Source organism: Hyaena hyaena, unplaced genomic scaffold (assembly GCF_003009895.1).
Source record: "Hyaena hyaena isolate Hyena2069 unplaced genomic scaffold, ASM300989v1 scaffold_645, whole genome shotgun sequence".
Classification (NCBI taxonomy): Eukaryota; Metazoa; Chordata; class Mammalia; order Carnivora; family Hyaenidae; genus Hyaena; species Hyaena hyaena.
In genome coordinates, this window is record NW_024081272.1 from 243,069 (window position 1) to 266,777 (window position 23,709).

At 40.5% G+C, this 23,709-nt stretch overlaps 1 protein-coding gene across 5 annotated transcripts in view; it reads right to left on the minus strand.

Moving 5' to 3' along the window:
- The window catches only part of RAB27A (RAB27A, member RAS oncogene family), an 81,479-nt gene that overhangs the window by 5,181 nt on the left and 52,589 nt on the right, over positions 1-23,709 (minus strand). For all 5 annotated transcript variants that reach the window (XM_039216584.1, XM_039216586.1, XM_039216588.1 and 2 more), the window contains 3 exons: positions 19,399-19,484; positions 16,598-16,701; positions 8,778-8,901 (listed from right to left, as the gene is read on the minus strand). In XM_039216584.1, coding sequence (XP_039072515.1) covers positions 8,778-8,901; positions 16,598-16,701; positions 19,399-19,484 — 314 coding nt within the window. The remainder of the gene's footprint in view (positions 1-8,777; positions 8,902-16,597; positions 16,702-19,398; positions 19,485-23,709) is intronic.

Below are 23,709 nucleotides of genomic sequence, written 5' to 3' on the forward strand. Positions count from 1 at the left end.
TTGGTTAAGCATCTGACTTAGACTTAGGTCATGATCTCACAGCTGGTGAGTTCAAGCCCTGCATCGGGCTCTGTGCTGACAGCTCAGAGCCTGGAGCCTGCTTCAGATTCTGCATCTCCCTCACTCTATGCCCCTTCCCTGCTCATGCTCTCTCTCTCTCTCTCTCAAAAATAAATAAAACATTAAGGAAAAAAAACTTAAAAAAAAAAAAAGAACTATAAAATCTATGCATGGAATTTACAAACATCTTGGACAGTGGTTAAGAGCCATAACCTCTGAAGTCAGCCTGCCTGGATTTGAATCCTAGTACAACCTCTTACCAACTATGGAACGCTGACAAGCCATTCAACTCTGTGCCTTATTTGCTCCATCCGTAAAACTAAATAATATCAGTAGTGTCTTATAAGGATTAAATGAGTTAACATTTAAAGCATTTGTATCATAAACTGACACACAGGGAATGTGTCACTTTTGACACATGTGTCATTGATAACTGTTTCTTATTTATAACACAGAAATAGGTTAGATCATAAACGTTTGTGTGTAATTTTGTTGTCTAACACTAAGAACACATCATCCCATAGAAACATTGTCACTGAGTCATGGGACAGTCATAACTCTAAGAGACCTGAGCAACATTATCAACATTAACTTCTCAAACTATCTTACAAACTATTGATTTAATCCATAATGTAGCTGATCTACAGTACTACCTTAAATTCTAGCACCTGGGACCATGCTATGCTTCCTTCCCTACATCAGGGATGGCTCATTCAGACCCATCACTGCCAAAGTTCTTCATGCCCCAAATCATCTGCCCACTGTGAGTTCTCATCAGATCCCTCAATCCCTCAAGTGATCTTCACCAAATGGAGAGAAATGGACTTTATTTCACTGATTAATACTTAGGTAGAAATGACTGATACTTCTAGCAGAGCTATAAGCTATTGTCCACTACTGTTGCTAACTTAATCAAACACTTAACTGGTAGAACTTCAGGGTATATGAGTTCTTTTATATACAAACTTTTTAAAAAATTTAAAAAAAAATTTTTTAAAAATTTATTTCTAGGAGAGAGAGAGAGACAGCGTGAGCATGGGAGGGTCAGAGAGAGAGAGAGTCACAGACTCAGAAAAAGGCTCCAGGCTCTGAGCTGGCAGTCAGCACAGAGCCCGATGCGGGGCTCGAACCCACGAACCGCGAGATCATGACCTAAGCGAAATCGGACGCTTAACTGACTAAGCCACCCAGGCGCCCCTATATACAAACTTTTAAGTCACTCATGGTAATATAGTACATCTTTTAATAAGATGTAGTTTAAATTTTAATTCCAAACTCACTTAAAAACATCTCAGTCAAGTATATTTTCCTGCCATTTGTGAAGCTCCAGGTCATGGGACCAGGAGTGTGGTTAACAACCTTAATCTTCAGACTAATCATTCAGAGTCTTTCTCAGAAGACTCTGGGGCAATGCAGTTTTTGTTTCGACAGGAATGAATGATGGCCAGAATTCACTCCTCTCTGCTCTCTGCTTGTTAAGCTGCCAGAGGAGAAGCAAATGAGATCCACAGAGAAGACCCTGAAATAAGACTTTATTTCCATAATATAATGTTGCTCCAGAGACAGAAATGTGCCTTTGTGTTCACATTTGAAAACTGGACTGCCTAGCTTGTCCTAAGGGCATAGGAGTCTAGTGGATGGAGTTCTACTATTTTTATGTCCATATCTTCTTGATGTTCACTTTTAGAAGGCATTAAGGCTACATTATTTGAACACTTCTCCATAACCGTAAAGAGGATAACTGGTTCTTGGGGTCAGGGTAAGGAGGAATTGAGATAATACATGTAAAGGGCTTACTTAGCACAAACCTAGCATCCAACAAAGTGCTCACTAAATGTTAATATAATGAGTTTTTTCTTCTCTAAAAACAATATTCTGTTTTTCCGAAAACTTATTAGGCAAAAATTTAATAAAATTAGCTTAAATTCAGGAGGATCAATTGTCCCACCTTTAACCATAGAGTGATACTGTCCCTTCTCTCCACATGGTGGTGCTAATGTAGCATTACTAGAGGCAGTATCGCCAAACTTTTGAAAAAATACTGTGCAGCTACCTATGATATTAATCCAGAAATGACCACTCAATAGTCATTTGGAATGCATGCAGAACACCAATTTTGGTATATTTTTAAAAAAGAAATAGATTAATCACAAATTTTAAAACTAATAACATGAGGAAAATGGCCAACTACTTCAAATCAATGAGGAAGGATATTATTATCATTTACAGTTTTCATCAGCATATCTAGATCCTGCTCATACCATAGATATGATCCACATCAGGCTGGTTTCTTTTCTACTATTTATTTCCACAAAACTTGAAGATTTGTGGAATCTAGATTCCACAATCTAGATTCCAGTTAGAGGAATGAAAGCAAGCATATCTGAGGATTCTCTCAAATGGTTCTAGTTATTGGACTCTAGTGTGGATCCAGATATTATGGAGATATTTTTTTACTAAATTACACAATGAGTCTCACTACTTTCAATAGTCTGTTGAAAGCTAAATGAACAGCCATTTATAAGAAAGGGCTGGTTTCTGGGCTGTTTCAAACTAGGAGATTGTGCCAAATAAAATCTAGATCCTGTAACTGAGTTGTGTGGGGTTCTGAAAATCAATCTTGTATGTTTAGTTTCAGCTTATGTGGTTTTATTTATTTATTTATTTATTTTTAATATTTTTATTTATTTCTAGGAGAGAGAGAGACACAGCGTGAGCAGGGGAGGGCCAGAGAGAGAGAGGAAGATACAGACTTTGAAACAGGCTCCAGGCTCTGAGCTGGCAGTCAGCACAGAGCCCAACGCGGGGCTTGAACCCACGAACCGCGAGACCATGACCCAAGTGAAAGTCGGATGCTTAACCGACTAAGCCACCCAGGCACCCCCAGCTTATGTGGTTTTAAAATATGCCCAATAATACATCATTATTTCTTGAATAAAGGAAGGATGTCATGAAGTATGCAAAGAATCACATTATTCAAGATCAAACTGTTCATACCACATTTCATCTAGTTCAGTCTACATATGACACTAAGTACGCCCTTAAGCTAAGCCACTTGAAACCCAGAAATAGCCTGTACTTATTAATGCTGTAAATAAATGTTTTTTTTTAACTGCCTGAGCCACCCAGGTGCCCTGTTTTATTTATTTCTGAGAGAGAGAGAGCGTGAGCAGGGGAGGGTCACAGAGAGAGGGAGATACAGAATCTGAAGCAGGCTCCAGGCTCTGAGCTGGCTGTAGGCACAGAGCCTGACAGGGGGCTCGAACCCACGAACTGTGAGATCATGACCTGAGCCGAAGTTGGACGCTCAACTGACTGAGCCACCCAGGCGCCCCATGTAAATAAATGTTTTTAACACACCCTTTAATCCAGAAACTCCAGGGCGCTTTCCTCTCTTCCTGAGCACAAAGCCCATGGCCTCCAGGGGGGAAAAAGTGGTTTTATATTTGCTGACTTTAAGAAAGTAGATCTTAAAAGTTCTCATCAGATGAAAAAAGATTGTAACTATATGTGGTAATGGATGTTAACTTACTGTGATCATTTTGCAATATATGCATGTATCAAATCATCCTGTTGTATGCCTAAAGCTAATACAATGTTATATGTCAATTATTTCTCAATTTTAAAAAATTTGCTGCTCATTCCTGTGTACAGCACATGAAATATGTATATTCAATGATCACTCCTTCATTGTAGTCACAAATTTTTCTATTTCCTTCAGCTGTGAATCAAGAACAAAAGGCTTATAAGGACCACCAATTATCCTGTATGAAAAAATAAGAGTGTGGGAAGGCATTTAGATGCAGCCATTTTTACTTAAAAAGTCCTTGCCTGCCCACTCATGGCAGGCACTCAGTACCAACCCCAGTGTTCCTTCCCAGCTGATTAAATCAACTGTGGAAGAAAAAAAAATCCTCTCTTAAACATGGATTTTCCCGTGATGCGTCATTGAGCACATTTCCCTCATCCATCCATGGCACAGTAGACAACTGCTTCACATTTTGTGCATAATGGTTTATCCAACTTATACTGTCAAGGAAAATATCCACCAGCATGCACATCAGATAGTAACTTGACGTCTACACCAGTGGTTCTCAAAGTGCTGGACTCAACCACCTGCAGTAGCGGCATTTGGGAATCAGAAACATAAACTTTTGTGTTCCACCCCAGATCTACTGAATCAGAAACTCCTTGTTAGATTAGTCAGTTAAGCATCCAACTTCGGCTCAGGTCATGATCTCATGGTTCCCAAGTTCAAGCCCAGCATTGGTCTATCAGTGCAGAGCCCACTTGAGATCCTCTGTTCCCTCCTCTCTGTCCCTCCCCAACTCATGTGTTTGCATGTGTACACATGCTCCTCTCTCTCTCTCTCTTCCTCTCTCAAAAATAAATAAACATTAAAAAATAAAATAAAGAAACTCCTTGGGACCCATACTACACTAAGGCTTGAAATCTAAAAGTATCACCTCAAAGAGGAATGTTACCAATACTGGATTCTGCTTTCTCTTCTAACACATTTGATTTCCTAGCTATTTTTTAAAGTGTTTCAGCAACTATGTAGACTGTAATTGTTTTGACTGGCAGCAGTACAAGTTTGAACAAATCTGTTTTGCTCTTTTCTCTGACTTCATTGACAATATTATTCAATGTAACATACTAGAAGTATTATTTTGCATTTGTTCTAGACAAACCTAAATGTTCCCGGGAATTACAGGTAAATGGATTCTTAGTCTACTAAAAATAAAATTTCTGATATTCTACATCATGCATTCAATTCACCCTTTCCATTTTTGGCTGCCACATGAAATTTTTTTTTTTTTTTTTACAAATAGTTTATTGTCAAATTAGTTTCCACATAACACTCAGTGCTCATCCCCACAAGTGTCCTCCTCCATGCCCATTCCCCTCTACCCCCCACATCCATCCCCTCAGTTTGTTCTCAGCATTCAAGAGTCTCTCATGGTTTGCCTCTCTCCCTTTCCCCCACCATTTCCCTCCTTCTTCTCCCCCTTGTTCCTCCGTCAAGTTCCTCCTAATCCTACTATTGTGCTGCCTTTTTTCCCTGGTTCTTGAAAATCAATCCTTCATTCACAAATGGTTCTTTTAAATATACATGCTTTTGGAGAAAGACTTTGTTTCAGAAAAGCTTTGCAGACCTAATAAAGAACGTGTTACAGTACAAATATGGAACATAAATCTGTGTCTGCAAGGACAATAGATCTGTGAATAAGAATTTCATGTGGCAAACTGCCAGCCTCCACCTCAGAATCACTACTCCAGATCAATGTGGCAGAAGCTCAGAGGTGAGGCCCAGATTTGAGTATTTGTTAAAACCTCCAGAGGTACTTTTAACATGAAATGAAGTGTAGAGCCTTTAAAAGAATTCACATTTTCTGAAACAAAGTCTTTCTCCAAAAGCATGTATATTTAAAAGAACCATTTATGAATGAAGGATTGATTTTCAAGAACCAGGGAGAAAAGGCAGCACAATAGTAACAAAAAATGCAAATTTATCAAACATTCAAATGATATGAAGATGTGCCATAAACTGTACTCTATTTTACGACTATTAGCAGAGAAAAACTGACCAACATAGCCCTTTAGTACATGTACAACCAATGAAAATGCTAATGATTAAAAACGAAAACATTCTGTGAAAACAATCATTAAACTTAGACATCAAATTTATGAAATGCATGTGCACTAAATTGTTTCATTATAGCTTCTCCTGAAATTGCCAAACAGCCTACAGAACTATATTTTATGCTTCCTAATTCCTAAAGAAAGTTTGTCTCCATCCCTTTCCATTCTTCTCCAATAGATTCCATCATTTTATCTGCTAATCCCTTCTCTCCATTTTAATTCAGAAACTTTAGATTGAGCCCCTCTTATGAATTTCCCCAGAGCTTGTGAGCTGGGCACAGACGAAAGACAATTCCTGTCTCCCTAGATTCCCCCTACAGACAGAAGGCAATGTTGGGCTCTTTGATACCAGGCAAGATGTGGAATCCTGAGAACCAGAACAGAGGAAACAAACAAAAGGCTGAAGAAGCCCAGAGGGGGAAGAAGTCAATCCTGGCTCCCTTCCAAGTACTTGAGAACATACTTGTTGGATCTAGCTAGCTCTCCTAGATGCCCTATCTCATTTGGCCTCATTCACATACTTCTCAAAATCATGGTCTAGGTCCACGGTTTCCATTGCTTCATCGCTCACTTCCTCCTCACCCACTTGCAACATAGCTCCCAGGTCCCAGTTTCGACACTTCAGTATTCTCGTGGTATCTGGCCTGCCCTCTTTCCTTTCCTTTCCTTTGCACTACATTACACGAGTGCCTCTCAAGAATAGATGAGTGTATTTAGAATTGCCTGTGGGGCTTTGCCAGCCTCCACCTCAGAATCACTACTCCAGATCAATGTGGCAGAAGCTCAGAGGTGAGGCCCAGATTTGAGTATTTGTTAAAACCTCCAGAGGTACTTTTAACATGAAATGATGTGTAGAGCCTTTAAAAGACATCAATACCCAGGCCCCCGCCTGTGGTGGTTTTTTAACAGGTCAACTTGGTAGGCTGAACATTTCCCAGAATTTCCTTTCTGGTTAGGGTAGATCACAGGAGGGATTTGGGGGAGATTAGGGGGCGGAAGTGAAGCAGCAGCTACTCTATAGCTCTCATACATTCTTGCTCACCTGCTGGCTCATCTCATTGGCATAAACCAGCAAACACACCTGTACCTGCTCCACCTTCCCTAAGATCCTCTCAGTTTCTCCAGCTCCTGGGCCAGGTGGGTGTGCCTGGTCCTGTGACAAAGGTCCCTGGCTTCTCTAGGCGACCCACACCATTCAGGTCAGAGGCAACAAATATTGACATGGTTTCAGTCTCTCATTATGGGTCCCAGCTGGTGTTTGCTGGTGTTCTCTCTCCTCATCTTAGACCCACCTTCCCTTCCTGACTGCCTGTCCTGTGGACTTCACGCTTCAGCATCAGAAGCAACACTTTACAGAAACTGCTTAACCAGCTCCCACAGATCCCTGTAACAAAGCTTTTTAGATATAATTTTCTTCGATTGAATCTTGCCTAATAAACCACTCCAGACCAATTATGTCGGAAGCTCAGAGAGGAGGCCCAGACATAACCATTTGTTAAAAGCTCCTCAGAATTTTTTTTTAGAACATTTATTTATTTTGAGAGAGAAAGAGCATGCACACTGAAGGAGGAGGGGAAGGGCAGAGAAAGAGAATCTCAATCAGCCTTTGCACCAGCAGTGCAGAGCCCAATGGAGGGACTGAACTCACAAACCTGTGAGATCATGACCTGAGCCAAAACCAAGACTTGGACACTTAACTGAGCCAACCCAGGTGCCTGGCTCCTCAGTTGCTTCGAACACAGTTAAGCACCATCTATCCTACAGTGAAAACTTCTACATTCTATTTCAAATCTGTGCCAGGGTAAGCCAGTATAGTTGATGAGAATATACACACTCCACAGCCTCACCCTGCCTTGTCCCACCCCTAGAATTGAGAAAGATTTCAAATCTTGCTCTGCCCCACCCTATCTGTTTTCTCTGATTTACTCCTTTTACTCTTTTCCACAAATATAGTCCTTTCGTGTCTAACAGATCACCACAATCTCCCTGTCTTTCCTCCCTCCATTTCACCCCACCCATCCCTCACCCCAGACTGATGTAGACAAGTACTTATCACATCCCTCCATGTTCAAAGGCTTTCAGCAACTTCCTGTCCCCCAGGAGATCAAGTCTACTCTCCTTATCTGGTATTCAAAATTGTCCAGACTCTGGCTTCTTCCCACTTGGCCAACCTATCCTTCTACTCCCTTCCCAAGGTGAACCCTATCCTCCAGTGTTTTCTCGTCCTACATCAGCCCAAGGATGAACAAAGCAGTTGTCACAAGATAAAAAGAGTAAGGGCCTCCTATGGCCTCCTTGGATTCTGCTTAACAACCAGGGCCAGTAGTTGGGTAACATCCCCTGCACACCACACCACCCCTCTCTCCACTTCCCTGCTTCCTTCTCAACTCCACTTGTTGCCTCCCACTTACATTAAGCATAACTAATGCATACATGTTAGAGGTAGAAAGGAAGTAAAGCACAAATTGCTTTGTAGAGGTGCTCTGACATTTTTAATAAGCAGGGGCTATCCCTTTCTTTCACGCCCAATTAATGCTGCTGCTACTGTACTGTGATCCTATTCAGGAGCTCAAGGAAAAGACAGTATTTAGATGATTCTCTGCCACAAAACCACAACCTAAACCAAGGCCCTCACACTCCTCTCTGAGCATAGAAATTTCAAACCAATAGGCCTTCTTGTATGCTGGGGCTGTCTATAGCAGTTCATGAACTGGCTTTGAAATTTTTTTGCTGAATAGAGAGAATTTTCTCATCCCATGCATCTCCTATTTGCATCTTGGGAAAGCAGCCTTCTAGAATTAGGCCATTTGCACTCAAATGTGTCTTTCTTCAAACACCATGAGATTGAGAAAATGGTACTGAAACAGTAAATTAAAGCCCTCCCCCGGTGTTTTTCCTAGGGCCCTAGGGTCCTTACTATCACATAATATTAATATGCAAAGTAGGTATTTATACCTCCCCAGGCTTACATCTGAGTGTGTTAATTTATTGCTTTTATATTTTCTATTACCCATTCATGTGCTAATGTTTGAATTGGAAATGTGTTCTCTAGATTTCTTCACAAAAATACTCACCCGTATTTCTCTGCAAGTCCTCTTGCTTCCTCCTCTTTTACTACTCTCTGGTCTTCCAGATCACTCTTATTTCCACATAACACTATATCTGGGTTTTCACAATATGCATGCATTTGTAGCTGGCCTATAAGAAAAATGATTATAGGTAAATAATATAAGTGTATGGTCAACGGAAAATGTATTCAAAAGTGCTTCGAAACTGTAAACGGATAGAGAGACATAAGGAATGATATAATGCTTTCAAAAGCATCAATAATCTAACTGACAAAACTGAATGGATGGGACAGAGATGTAAAACTTATCCTTAAGCTCATACCCCGCCTTACTTACATATCAGAGAGGAGTGGGATAATTTGCTAACCCTCCAAAAGAACATATGTGCACGTGGTGGCCACGGGCACACATGTGGCTATATTTCTATTGAAGGCCATTTGAAAAATAATTGGAAAACTTTTAGTACTTATTGCTAATCTGAAAGCTCGGTTTTTCATGTGGTTTCTTTCCATGCAACAACATTTTCAGAAGAATGGTCTTTATACAAAAACTAGCTTGTTTCTCTCTGGAATGTTTTTCACATTTTTCTATTATCCTAAGGCAGAATCAATTCAATTAAAATAAACAAGATATAAGATTAAGGGAGGGAAAATTTGGAATAAATAGTTAATGATCCTGTCACCAGAACCAGGAGGAAGCAGGAGAGCATAACTCTTTTTCCATAGCTTTTATTTCTTTTCACCTGAAAACCTGTAAATAGGCATAATTTTAAAAGGCAATTAAAAAAACAAAATTTAATCTCCCAAAGCAGTAAAATAAAGTCTTATTTCTTATTCATCACACCCTATAATACAATTAAAGCAGCCCAAACTTTCACATTAAGACATACCTCAAAGTTGGTATGGCCTAATTTATTTTTTATCATGGTTAACCAGAGAAGTGTTGACATTTTAGTTCCTCATTACAAAGTCATGTTCATTATATCTTATCAAGAGAAAATCTAGTCTGCAAGCATTCACTGATCATTAACATATGCCAGATACTTGGTGCGGAATTTCAGGGCCCTGATCTTTGCCCTCAAGGAACAACCAGGCAACAAGGCCTATACTGGCAAAACCAAACTGTGTATGTTTCCAATAACTTCCATGCCCTTTCTTTCCTCCAGGCTGGTACACATTCTGTCCCCATGTGCTTGAATACCCAGCCACAACCTTCCTTCCAGGAATCCTGACCGTTCTTTTAAGACTTTCCTCTCAGTTACCTCTACTATGAAACCCTTCTGGTCTCCAGAGAAGCTCTGTGTTCTATTAACCCCATATATGTCCAGTGTCATGATTATGAGCATGAACTCAGAACAGACCGTGTCTAAGGCTGATTCCTGGCTCTGCCATTTACTAGCTGTGTGACCTTGACCAAGTTGTTTCCCCATCTGTAAATGGTAACAATGATGGTACTTACTTCATAGGGTTAAGGTGTGGATTAAACGAGTTAATTCAGTGATTCTCTAAGTGAGGCCCATGGACTAGCAGTCTTACCACTACTAGGAACTTGCTATAAATGCAAATTCTCTGGTCACACCTGAGACCTACTGAATCAGGAATTCTGGATCTGGGGCCCAGAATCCATGTTTTAATAAGCCCTCTGGGTGATCCAGATGCATATTTGAGAACCACTAGGTTAATCTGTTAAAGCAAGTAGAAGTGCTATGTGAGTATTACCAGTAATGATGTTTAACACTGTTTATTTTGGAGACTCTGTTAAGTATGATTATTGGTGATTTTTCTTTTTATTTCTTCCTTCCCATTTTTTCTACAAAGACTGACTTATTTATATAAAAAGTAAAGTTACCAAATCTTTTAAAAATCTCACTAGAGAAAAAGGCATATACGTAAAAACCTACAACTTGAGGTAGTTTATGCTAAAAATTCTCAAAGTAGTACAAGATATAATAGCCATTAGGAAGGGAAAGTTTAATCCAGCTACAGTTATCACAGAAATTTTCATGGAGGCCATAACTTTCCAGGTTTTAAAGAATAAGTAGAACTCCAACCAATTTGAAAAAGGGAGGTGGGGGGAGTAGGTAAAAGGGGATTTTCAGACAGGTGGAATAATAGGAATAAAAATATTGAGTCAAAAATAGGTACAATATAGATCTGTTGGGCTCTTATACCATTTATGTGAGGCTACAAAAGAAAGGTTTAGTAAATAAATTTAGGCAACTTTAAACTTTCTTTACAAAATAGGCTGTCACTAGATGAGGAATGACTATGGGCATGACTTGTCCATCCTCTGAGGTCCAGGAAGACAGATGAATGAATATAACACTGCCTGATTCCTTTCAGATTTCAGATTTAGGCTCAGAGGACTCAGCTCTCTGTTCAGCCTCCTGAATGCAGCAGGGTTCACCTTTGTATGTATCCCCTTCCCAATAGGGCATGGGGAGATTAGGAGTCAAGAGAAAAGGAATGGCCAGTGCAGGTATGGAGAAGCAAATGGAGGGTGCAGACCTGCTCTCCTCTCCCCAGGCCAATCAAAGCCCAGGAATCAGCTGTTTAATGTAACAGTACCTCTGTTCTGATATGCATCCCCCGCAAAAAAGAAGAAATGAATGATACGTATAATATTCAAAATGCTAACAGGCAGAGAAAAAATAAAATGTATAGATAATAAATTTTAATTCCTAATTAAGATTTGATATTATTACCTCTGACCCTGAACATTATAACTGTTGTGTTGTTGTTGTTGTTGTTTTAAGCTGGGTTGGGGGGAGAATACTTTCCATTGAAGATATGAAATCCTCAAAATGTATATGTTTTCTTTAACTGTGTATAAGAATTCTTTTACACTATAAGGAAAACAAAGTAACATGTATACGTCACACATAATTTCACATAACTTTGTTGTTTATCTAATTAGGCCAGATAGACAAAATTTATCTGTCTCAGAGTTTCCATTTGTATCTGTGATGGGTTGGTTGATCTCTCAAGGTGGCATGATCATCTCTCAATGCAAAGATTCTATGAGCACATCTCTAATAAAAATCTTATTAAGTGTTTGACTTAAGAAAGCCCCAGAATTTTGTTTTTAACATTTATTTTTGAGAGAGAGAGAGGGAGACAGAGCATGAGTGAGGGAGGGGCAGAGAGAGAGGGAGACACAAAATCTGAAGCAAGGTCCAGACTCTGGACTGTCAGCACAGAGCCTGAAGAGAGCTCAAACCCATCAACTGTGAGATCATGACCTGAGCTGAAGTCAGATGCTCAACCAACTAAGCCACCCAGGCACCCCCAGAATTTATTCTAATGTTGCCAAGAAGAGGAGATGAGCAAGGTCTGAAGATAAAGGACTAAAAATAGCTACCATCATTCAGCTGTAAGAGAAATAATGAGGTATGCAACACAGGCATTAACAAAGTCAAGTCCAGTTAGCATAACTAAAGTTGGCAAACCTATACTTAAAAATATTAAACAGCTCTTCAACTGGTCATGATAAATTTAGTTGAGCAAGTGCATGAAAGACTACTGAACTTGTAGCACCTGGGTAGCTCAGTTGGTTAAGTGTTTGACTTTGGCTCAGGTCATGATCTCTTGCGGTTCATGGGTTCAAGCCCTGCATCAGGTTCTGTGCTGACAGCTCAGAGCTTGGAGCCTGCTTCAGCTTCTGTGTCTCCCTCTCTCTGCCCCTCCCCTGTTCTCTCTCTCTCTCTCAAAAATAAACATTGAAAACAAAAGCCTACTGAACTGAAAGCCAAAATTACATGTCCTCAGTGAAGTCAACTACTCTTTAAGGCCCAGAGTCCTCATCCTAAAATAAAGACACACCACCTGCCTGAATCTTCTCCCACAGAGCTTGTAAGGATCAGATACAAAGTATAGGGAAATGCTTTCAAATTCACAATGCACTGCATAAATTACTTATTTAAAAACCTGTTTTTAAAAATAAGGTTTTCTACTATCAAAATCACAGCCAATGATCCTTTTATAATACCAAAACACCAAGTTATTTTTAAATAGTAGGTATTCTTAAGTAAGCATTTTTATTTTAAAGATTTGGATGTCAAGAATTTAACACAACAGCCTTCCTCAACAGATTTCTCTAGTCTAGGTTTACACTAATACAACCAACAGATTAAAATGTACATTTGCAAACTGTTATTTGATCAAGTAGCAGGATTTTAGGTGGCTACTAACCAATCATTTAAGATTTTAGGATCTCTGCAAAGAGCCAAGATGAAGGTTTGAAGGAGAGAGAGAGAGAGAGAGAGAGAGAGAGTGTGTGTGTGTGTGTGTGTGTGTGTGTAGTGCTAGTGACCAATTTTGCCAATGTTTAATTCTAGAGTCTTCCATGATGGGATCCTCCTGCCAAATGATCTGTCCCTAAAAGCAGAAAAGGGACCTCTGAGTACAGAAGAGACATGGAGCCAGGGGTATGATCTTCAAAGCCTTCAGAAAACATTTATGTCTATGTAATATATGTGTTAAGCCCTCGGATGATACAAATCCTCATAGCCTATGATAGGCAAGCAGACACTTAGAGATTTAACTTCTCTGGGCTTCTGTTTCCTTATCTATAAAATGGGGATAAAAGCACCCTCTGGAAAAGTCAAAATGATTACATGGAAAGTACTGCCATGTGCCTATAGGATAAGAAGTACTCAGCAAAGAGATGCCTGGGTAGTTCAGTCAGTTAAGCCTCTGACTCTTAATTTCAGCTAGGTCATAATCTCACAGTTTGTGGATTTAAACACCCCCCGACCCCGGCCCCTCAGACTCCATGTTGACATCACAGAAGCTGCTTGGGATTCTCTCTCTCTCTCTCTCTCTCTCTCTCTCTTTCTCTCGGCCTCTCCCCTGCTCGCTCAGGCTCTCAAAATAAACATTTAAAAAGAACACTTAGTAGGGCTGGTGTGTGCAGGAGGCGTGTGTCTGGGGGTGTGGGATGTTCCTGCCATCCCAAGAACTGAGTCCGTGACTGCAGCAGCCACCAGCTCTGTTCCATCTCTTTCCCAAGGCTGCCAGGTGCAAACTCCGGATGGGGGACCTCTGGCTACAGCCCAGGGGTCACTGGCTCAGTGGCTGTGTGCCTGGGATTTGGGCAGGCAGAGGCAAGCAGGATCCTGTCCTGAGCCCCCTGCCTGCGGGGGTTTTGATCTGCCACCCCTCCCCGTGCTGGAGATCCCCTCCCTGCCCACCATCCCCATCCCCAGGGCTCAGAGGATACCCAGCCTCCTGACCTGACCACAGCCCTTGCCATGCACCCTTGCCAGGGAGCCCCTTCCTGCCTCCCTTGAGGTGAGTGACTTCCTGTTTGCCAGCAGAGGAAGCGGCTCTGCACAGGTAGGGAGGTAGCTATCGGCTTACAAGCTGAGCCCAGAAGAGGGAAGGGGGCCCAAGACAGGGGCTCTGGGGATTCCAGCACACAGTCTGCCCTTCTGAGAGGCTGTGAGAGGAGGGGGCAGCAGGGAAGGGAACTGGCACCTGACTTATAACCGCCCCTCACCAAGGGCCCTCATGTGCTGACATTCACCAGCAGCATCTCCAATCCCCACAAGGCCAGGGTGTGAATGAGGTGTTATTATCCCCATGCTGCAGAACAGATGAGGACACTGAGGGTCTGAGTGGTCACTCTGTCTGGATTTGAGCCCAGCACTATGAAACCCAAGCAAATCCGCTTTTCTGCTACACCCCATTGCCATCTGCATACTGTTGATGTCAAGGGGCTGGCCTTCTCTCCAGCGAGCAGCGCTACTGAATTCTCTCTACCAATTCAAAGCTTTTAGAAACTCCTGAGCTGCTGTGGCTCACTAAGGGGGGATTGGGAGGGTGCCAGCTACTGGGCAGGGTGAGAGAAGAAGCCAGAAGCACCTCAGTGGGCTCCTGCGTGCCTCAATTACAAACTTCTGTCCTTTAGGGAGGCCTGGGAGTCAGGCAGTCACAGGTTCCTTCCTCCAGTAAAAGCCCTATTCCCTCTCAGCATTCCAGCCTCCACAAACTTGGGGCCTCAGTGAGGACAGACAGGACACCTGCCTCCCTCAACATTCCTCTGCCAGGTTAGGTGGTTATAGTTGCACTGACCCACATGACTGTGGGTCCCCTGAGGATCTGAGAGCTGGGGAGTAGAGTGGGGTGAAGGCTTCCCTACCTAAGGCCTATAGTCCTCGAATACAAGGGAGAAGTCTCTCAGGGGCAGGGCGATGAGAAAAGGAAGTCTAGTCCAGCGGTAACACTACCACCAACCTCCCAACCCAGATGTGGGCACCAGGGCTGCCCCTCTTCTTCCTTGGGACTAAAGTCTGGCCCCAAACTGTCTTCCAAGGTTCCCCTCCTTGGCTCCCTCCCAACTCTGTGCTTGTAGGCTGGCACCTTCCTTGCAGTCACTTGCCCTGGGTCCGTCCTTCTTAGGGAAGCAGTGAGTAGGATTCTGGCTAGTCCCCTCCATCTCCAAGCCCCGTTGACACCCAGCAGACACTCCGAAACATCTGCTCTGGTCCAGGGACAGGCAGTTCTAATGGCAAAAACGCTCCCAAACTCAACACCCATGACTAGGAATTGGATAATTGATTATGGTAGAGCTCAGAACTGTAGGGTGAATCTCAGCCACTTTTAACATCTTATTTTTAGAGAGTATTTAATGTAGTGGAAAGATGCTCATGGCATATCATTAAGAAAACCAATTATATATTCATGATGACCCCAGTCGTTAAGAACTTGTGTATTTAGGCCACAGAATGCCCAAACATCGGTGGTCAGCGGCTCTCTGTGTGTGGTGAAAGTACACAGGGTTTTAATTCTTACGCTCTTTCTGGTACGTATCTAATTCGAAAAAAGAAATACGTATTGTGTTTACCATCAGCAAAAGTAACAAAGGTACTAGACAATTAAATATATTGAATTAAAAAATGGTTTGATATTTCCGCACCCTTTAAAGACTGGGAAGTTCTTTGCCAACCTCATCCCTCCTTTCCCAGAGGCAGGAACTAGTGTACAATGGGGAGGCCCACAATGGTATCCACTGTAAAGACCCCACACTGTCCTCACACCTCAAGTGGCTGCCAGGGTGACGTCCCTGCTGCTGGTGTGGGGACGTACTTGGAATGCAGAGTTGCTACAAAGACTGTTTTAAGGTGAAGACGTGTGAGGTTTGACAGGTGAAAAAAGAAGTCCTCTCAGAGCCCCCCGTTACCTGACTAGAAGCAGCAACTTCTAGAAAATAAGGGTGCCATAAATTCCTTCTGCAGGGTGGAGCTACTCCCAGAAGAGGGAAAATAAAACCATTCCCAAATCCCTTCTATAGGAAAGATTATGGCCCGAAGGAGACTGAAAGACCGCCCATTAGAGGCAGACATTTATCACAAACTCTCTCATCTCTCATTTGTTCTAAAGAGCTATTTGCCTTTCCTCCAGAAACCTATTTGTTCTTCCCATAGAAGCCTTTTTCTCCCTGCCTCCATCTCCCTACTAAGTTAGGTATGTAAGCTTTTAACCATTTAACACGCCAGCTACTTCTCTGGTTGGCTTTCATGGGCGGGTCAATAAATCTCTTTATACTGTTTTGTTTTAGAAAGTAATAAATAAATAGATAGATAGATAGATAGATAGATAGAATACTTATTTTTTAAAAAAGTACTGAGCGAATCAAAGTCAGTATTACTAGGAAAAGCACAGTATGTTAGTTATCTTTGCTCCTAAAGTAAAACTTTGTTCCTTTAAACAGCATTTTAAATAGCACTAAGAGCTTCTCCAAACAACTTGCAACAGAAGTAGAATATAATAGGCACTTTACTGTGGGCAGCGGGCAATGGGAGACAAGGAAACAGTAAGACTTACTTATCCAGTTTCTGACGTTGAGGAAACTCTGCTCATTTGTCAGATCGAAAAGCAGAAGAAACCCCATAGCATCTCTGAAGAATGCTGTTGTCAAGCTACGAAACCTAGGAACATAAAAGCAGATTGGTCACCTAAATCATGACCCCACTCCTGAAATATAAAACTAGCAGCAGTTCCCTCAGCTTCTTCCAATAATCCATCAATAACAAATTTGGTGTTTAATAATGTGCCATTATTTCTAATAACTTCACATTATACATTCATATGATACCTTTTAATTACACAAGATTTAACAAATTATGCTATATTATTTTAACAGTATAAAATATATGTATAACCAATGATATTGGGTATCTTATAAAATATAGTAAAGAAATATCTAGAGCTAGAAAGAATATTTGGAAACATATCGATACTTTATAAAATGACAATTACCTAAAATTATACTTAAAATTTACTTTTTTTTTTAACATTTACTTTTGAGAGAGAGAGAGACACACACAGAATGTGAGTGGGGGAGGGTCAGAGAAAGAGGGAGATACAGAATCCGAAGCAGGCTCTAGGCTCTAAGCCGTTAGCAAAGAGCCCGACATGGGGCTCGAACTCACAAACTATAAGATCATGACCTGAGCCGAAGTTAGACGCTTAACTGACTGAGCCCCCCAGGTGTCGCAGGAATTTACTTTTAAAATAAAAACAACCTTGGAGCTCATATGTGGCTCAGCCGGTTCAGCGACCAACTTCAGCTCAGTTCATGATCTCAGAGTTCATGAGTTCAAACCCTGCATCAGGCTCTGGGCTGCCAGCTCAGAGCCTGGAGCCTGCCATGGATTCTGTGTGTCTCTATCTCTCCCTCTCTCTATGCCTCCCCTCACAATATTACAGAGAACTGATGGTTACCTGAGGGGAGGTGGGGGAAGAGATGGGTGAAATGGATTAAGGAATTAAGAGTACATTTCTCATGATGAGCACTGAGCATTTATGGAACTCAGTAGAGTGTATAGCTGAATCACTATATTGTATTCCTGAAACTAATATAAGACTGTATATTAATTATACTGGAATTAAATGAATAAAAATCAATAAAATAATAATAATCTGTGTAAATTTTTAAGAATTAAAAAAAAATGAGGAGCATCTGGGTGGCTCAGTTGGTTAAGCAGCCGACTTTGACTCGGGTCATGATCTCATGGTTCATGAGTTCAAGTCCCACATCAGGCTGTGTGCTGACAGCTCAGAGCCTTGAGCCTGCTTTGGATTCTGTGTCTCCCTCTCTCTCTGCTCCACCTCTGCTTGTACTCTGTCTCTCAAAAATGAATAAATATTAAAATTTTTTTTAATTTAAAAAACTGATATTCCAAAAGGGTATATGACAGTTATTTACCACTTAAGTTTATGTGTTAATAGACATGTGATTTGAAAAACCAGCCTGCTGGATAAGGACCACAAGAACTAGCTCATGATACCTTAGTCTCAGCCAAGAATGTACAGTACAATTATGAGTTAGTTAGGCCAAAAGCCATGGTGCTTGCTGTGTGGGTTTTCCTTGTCCTGAGGAAGTTTGGCTTGACCTGACATTGCAGTGAGTTCCATAAACTTTTGATTTCAGTCTCTACAGGAGTCTCATAACACTGACAACCATTTCTTTGGCTTTAAGATAGAAGTACTATTGACTCAGTCCCTAGCCTTTCTTGGTACACTCTCTTCCAAGGCTTTATCCAGCTGTATCCCTTCTGTCTCCCTCTGAATCTATTTCCACTTGACTTTCCCACAAAGCTTGCAACTGACAGGCATAGGCTCCAGGGAAGAAAATACTGGTATGAATTTGTCATCTAACCTGTTATTTTAAGTTTTCTTAAATATTTCTAATTTTTAATAATAATTAAAATCTAATAATTTCTAATCAATATTTTTACAAAAAAAAGTCCTTATTTTTTAGAAATATATACCGAAGTAGTTATAAATGGGAAAATCTGGTATTTGGAATTTGCTTCAAAATAATTTAAGGGTGGGGATAAGAAGAGGTAGAGATAAACATGAAATGAGATAGGCCACAATTTGATGACTGTTGAAGCTGGGAAATGTGTTCATGGTGTTATTGTATTATATTCTCTAGTATGTTAATATATAGTATATCAAGTATATAATATAGTATATATAATATATAATACAGTATATTAGTATACATAGTAAATCTAGTATTTTAAGATTTCCATAATAAAATTTTAAAAAACAGAAGAATACTTCAAGGAAACTGAGAGAAAACAGCAGCTAGCCATAGCTAACCTAAAGAAATTTTATATCAAAATTTCATGTGCCTTATCTTGATCAAGCAACCTCTGACCATATGAATTACTTCCAATCAGATTGTCTATGAGGTTTCAACAATCAAGAATAATGCATGCAATTCTACAATTGTCTTTGTGGCTAAGTAAACAGCAAAAATAAATGGAGCAAAGTGTCTAAGCAAATGAGAAAGAAGGATGAGAAGAAAGAGAAGCAGGAGGAAGGAGGAGGAAGGAGGGAGGAGGGAGGAGAAAGCAGGAAAAGAAAGAGGGAGAAAGAAGGAAAATGAAGAATAAAGTCCACAGGTAAGATGGCATATTTTGAAAAAGATTAATTTTTCCTCTGACCTCTTATAAGGTATACATCATTACATTTCAGATTAATACATTTCCTGCTAATTTGGAAGTGTGTCTTATCTAGGTGCAAATCAACCAAACATCTTGCCTCTTCCTGCTCAGGCACTGTATGAAGAGCACAGCAGTTTAGTAAGGAACACATAACTGAAGATCTCATACCTCTCCTGCCCTGCTGTGTCCCATAATTGCAGGTGGATTCTCTGACCTCTGCCAGTGGCTCCATCTGGCCCATTGGCTCTATACACCTAAAACAGCAAAATGAAAAAGAAAACTTTTGAGAACACTACTCTTCTTACTTTTCAGTAAAACTCCCATAAGCATCTAGACTTTTTTTTTAAGAATATATTTTAAATTTTTAAAAAATGTTTTATTTATTTTTGAGCGAGAGAGATAGAGACAGCATGAGCAGGTGAGGGTCAGAGAGAGAGGAAGACACAGAATCTGAAGACAGGCTCCAGGCTTTGAGCTAGCTGTCAGGATAGAGGCCGATGCAGGGCTCAAACCCATGAACCATGAGATCACGACCTGAGCTGAAGTCGGACGGACGTTTAACCAAATGAGCCACCCAGGTGCCCCTAGACTTCCAAAAAACCCTCTGGAATACAACCTTGTTTATACGTCATTCCAAATTCCAAATTTATATGTCATTATCTTTGGATAATACAATAATTTGTATTAAAACACAAATATACACATTACATATTTTTATAAATATATTGAGAAATATATATAAATATCACATAATATGTATAAATAACAATAATCCAAGGAACTTGGGTGGCTTAGTCGATTGAGCATCTGACTTCAGCTTATGTCATGATCTCACCATTCATGAGTTTGAGCTCCACATCAGGCTCTCTGCTGTCAGCACAGAGCTCACTTCAGATCCTTTGTTTCCCTCTCTCTCTCTCTCTCTCTCTCTCTCTCTCTCTGCCCCTGCCCCACTTGTGCATGCACACACTCATGTGATTGCTCTCTCTCTCCCTCTCTCATGTGTGCTCTCTCAAACGAATCTCTCAAAAATAAACAAATATTTAAAAAAGAAACAAAACAATAATCCACTCACCTTTCCTCAAATTTCCCTCAGGTCACTAGTTTCAGGAAATATTACCTTTCTATGATTTTTCACCATCCCATCTTTAAAAAGTACTCTAAAACAATTTTATAGGAAAGACCTTTGAAGATCTCATCCCCTAATAAAGCAATGAAACACTGGCAAAAATGTCAAAATCCACTTTTTCCAAACACTGAGAATGAACAAAGGATTGCAACATCCCAAGAAGAATCTATTCCATAAAAATGGCTGACTTTCAGTAAAAACAGTAAACTTTGTGCTGTTTTAATTTATCTTATTCCCATCCTATTCTCTCCAGCTCCTCAGTAGCCTTGAAAACCAACATATGCATAACTATGGTAGTTGTGAAAAACATTAGCATAGTAGCCACTGAAAGGAGGCACAACAGTTTTGGAGCTCTCCAAGTCTCATCTCCAGAGAACTGTCTAAAAGTTGCCTATAAATCTCCACTCTCAGGCCTTAACTTGACTTTGCCTGACTCTGAGCTTGCTCTATGATGATAACCTTACCCTTAGGGCATTTGTTGAAAACAATCAGCAGCAATTATTTAACATCACAGATACCAAAGGCAGCAATACCAACTGGGGCTGTCTAACCAAAAATCTTGGAGAAGAAACAAAAAGACAAGATATGAGATGTCCATAGGAAGATTTGAAAAGCTCCCAAATGTTCCTTGGAATCTACTAGGCCAGTTTCATGTATAGGACCATATATATGCTTGGAAAAGACTTGAAAAGACCCTATTCTCTCATCAGTGGCTGACTATGAGACTCTTCTCAAGCAGGCTGCAAGGGCTAAGGCAGAGTTGTAAACTGCCTGCAGGAGCATTAGGCACATGTCCCACCATGGGTGCAGGCATACACACACACAATCTGTTGGAAAAGGCTGATAGACCTACTGGTTCTAAGAAATCTGTCCACTTATTGGGTTATCACTAATTTAACTGTGCAGACTTCAGTTAACTCCAGCACGTAATACAGGCTTTACAGAATTGGTCCAGGGATGCCACTAAACAAACAGCAGCAACAACAGCAACAAAAATAAAGAACAAAATCAAGAACCTCTTGTGAAAGGGGAAGAATCTGATTCCAGAAGTGCTAGGTTTTATCATTTAAAATGTCCAGCTTTCAGGGTGCCTGGGTGGCTTAGTCGGTTAAGCATCCGACTTCGGCTCAGGTCATGATCTCACAGTTCATGGGTTTGAGACCCATGTCAGGCTCTGTGCTGACAGCCAGCTCAGAGCCTGGAGCCTGCTTCAGATTCTGTAACTCCCTCTCTCTCTGACCCTCCCCTGCTCACGCTGTCTCTCTCTCTCAGAAATAAATAAAACATTTAAAAAATTTTAAAAATGTCCAGTTTTCAACAATGTTTATGAGACACACGAAGAAACAGGAAAGTATGCTTACACATGGCAGGAACAGGGTATAGGGGTGAAGAAATCTATAGAAACCATCCTTAAGGAAGGCCAGCTGTTGAAATTACTATATATATACTTTAAATCAGCTATTATAAATATGTTCAAGGAACTAAAGGAAATCATATCTAAAGAAATAAAGTATAAGAATAATGCCTCACTGGGGCGCCTGGGTGGCTTAGTCGGTTAAGCGCCGACTTTCGCTTAGGTCATGATCTCGCGGTTCATGGGTTCGAGCCCCGCGTCGGGCTCTGTGCTGACTGCCAGCTCAGAGCCTGGAGCCTGTTTCAGTCTGTGACTCCCTCTTCTCTCTCTGACCCTCCCCTGCTCACACTGTCTCTTTCTCTCCTAGAAATAAAAAAAAAAAAATAAAAAAAAAAAAAAGAATAATGCCTCACTGAATAGAGAATGTAAATAAAGAGATAGGTATTATAAAAAGTAAATAGAGATCCTGGAGTTAAAAAGTACAATGACTTAAGTGCAACATTTACTAGAAAGGCTCAAAAGCAGACTTGAAATGGCAGAAGAAATAACCACTTATCTGAAGAGACAGGTCTATTGAGATTATCTAGGCCACAGCACAAAGAAATAGAATAAAGAAAAATGAACAGAGTTACAGAGACCCATGGAACCATCAAACATACGAACATATGCATACTGGCAATCATATAAAAAGAAGACAGAAGCAGAAAAAATATTTGTAGAAATAATGGCCCAAAACTTCCCAAATTTGATGAAAAACATTTGCCTTCACATTCAAGAAGAAACTCAGTGAGCTCCAAGAAGGATAAATTCATAGAGACTGACTAGACACATCATCATCAAACTGTCAAAATCCAAAGACAAAGAGAGAATCTTAAAAGCAGCAGGCAAAAAGTGACTCATCACATACAAGGGATCCCAAGAACTGGATTTATCATTATAAACAATAGAGGCCAAATGGCAGTAGGAGGACATAATCAAAGAAAGAAAGAAAGAAAAAAGACTATCAACCAAGAATTCTATATGCAACAAAGCTATTATTTAAAACTGAAAGATTAATTAAGACATCACCATATAAGCAGAAATGGAAAATTCATCATTACCATATTTGCCCTAAAGAAATAATAAAGATAATGCTTCCGGCTGAAATAAAAGGGCACTAGACAGTAAAGCAAATCCATAAAAAAGCAAATAGCACCAGAAAGATAACTACATAGATAATGCATTTTTGTAATTCTTTTCTTACATCTGATTAAAATAGAACTGCATGAATATTATAAATCTGTTGATAGGCACACAACATATAAAGTTGCAATTTGTATGACAATAACAGTGCAGAGGAAGGAGTAGGAAATGAAGCCATTTATAAGAACAGTTTCATTATAATATTGGAATTCAATTGGTATTAATCCTAACTAGATTGTTATACATTAAGAAGATAATTATAATTCCTAGTGGAACTATTTAAGAAATAACTCAAATATATAGTAAAATAACGGCAACGGAGTTAAAATGGCATACTAGGAAATACAGAATACAAAATAAAGTAGAGGCACCTGGGTGGCTCAGTCAGTTAAGCGTCTGACTTCGGCTCAGGTCATGATCTCACGGTTTGTGGGTTCGAGCCCCACGTCGGGCTCTGTGCTGACAGCTAGCTCAGACTGGAGCCTGCTTCGGATTCTGTATCTCCCTCTCTCTCTGACCCTCACTCTCTCTCTCATGCTCTCTCTCTCAGAAATAAATAAAACATTAAAAAAATAAAATAAAATAAAGTATCCATGAAGAAATCAAGGAACAAAAGAGAAATAAGATACGTAGAAAACAGGGACGCCTCAGTGGCTCAGTCAGTTGAGTGCCTAACTTTGGCTCAGGTCATCATCTTGTAGTTCATGAGTTAAAACTCCACATCAGGCTTGTTGCTGTCAGCAGAGCCTGCTCTGGATCCTCTGTTCCCCCCAACCCCACTCCATGGTCCCTCTCCTCCTCCCCGGCTTGTGCT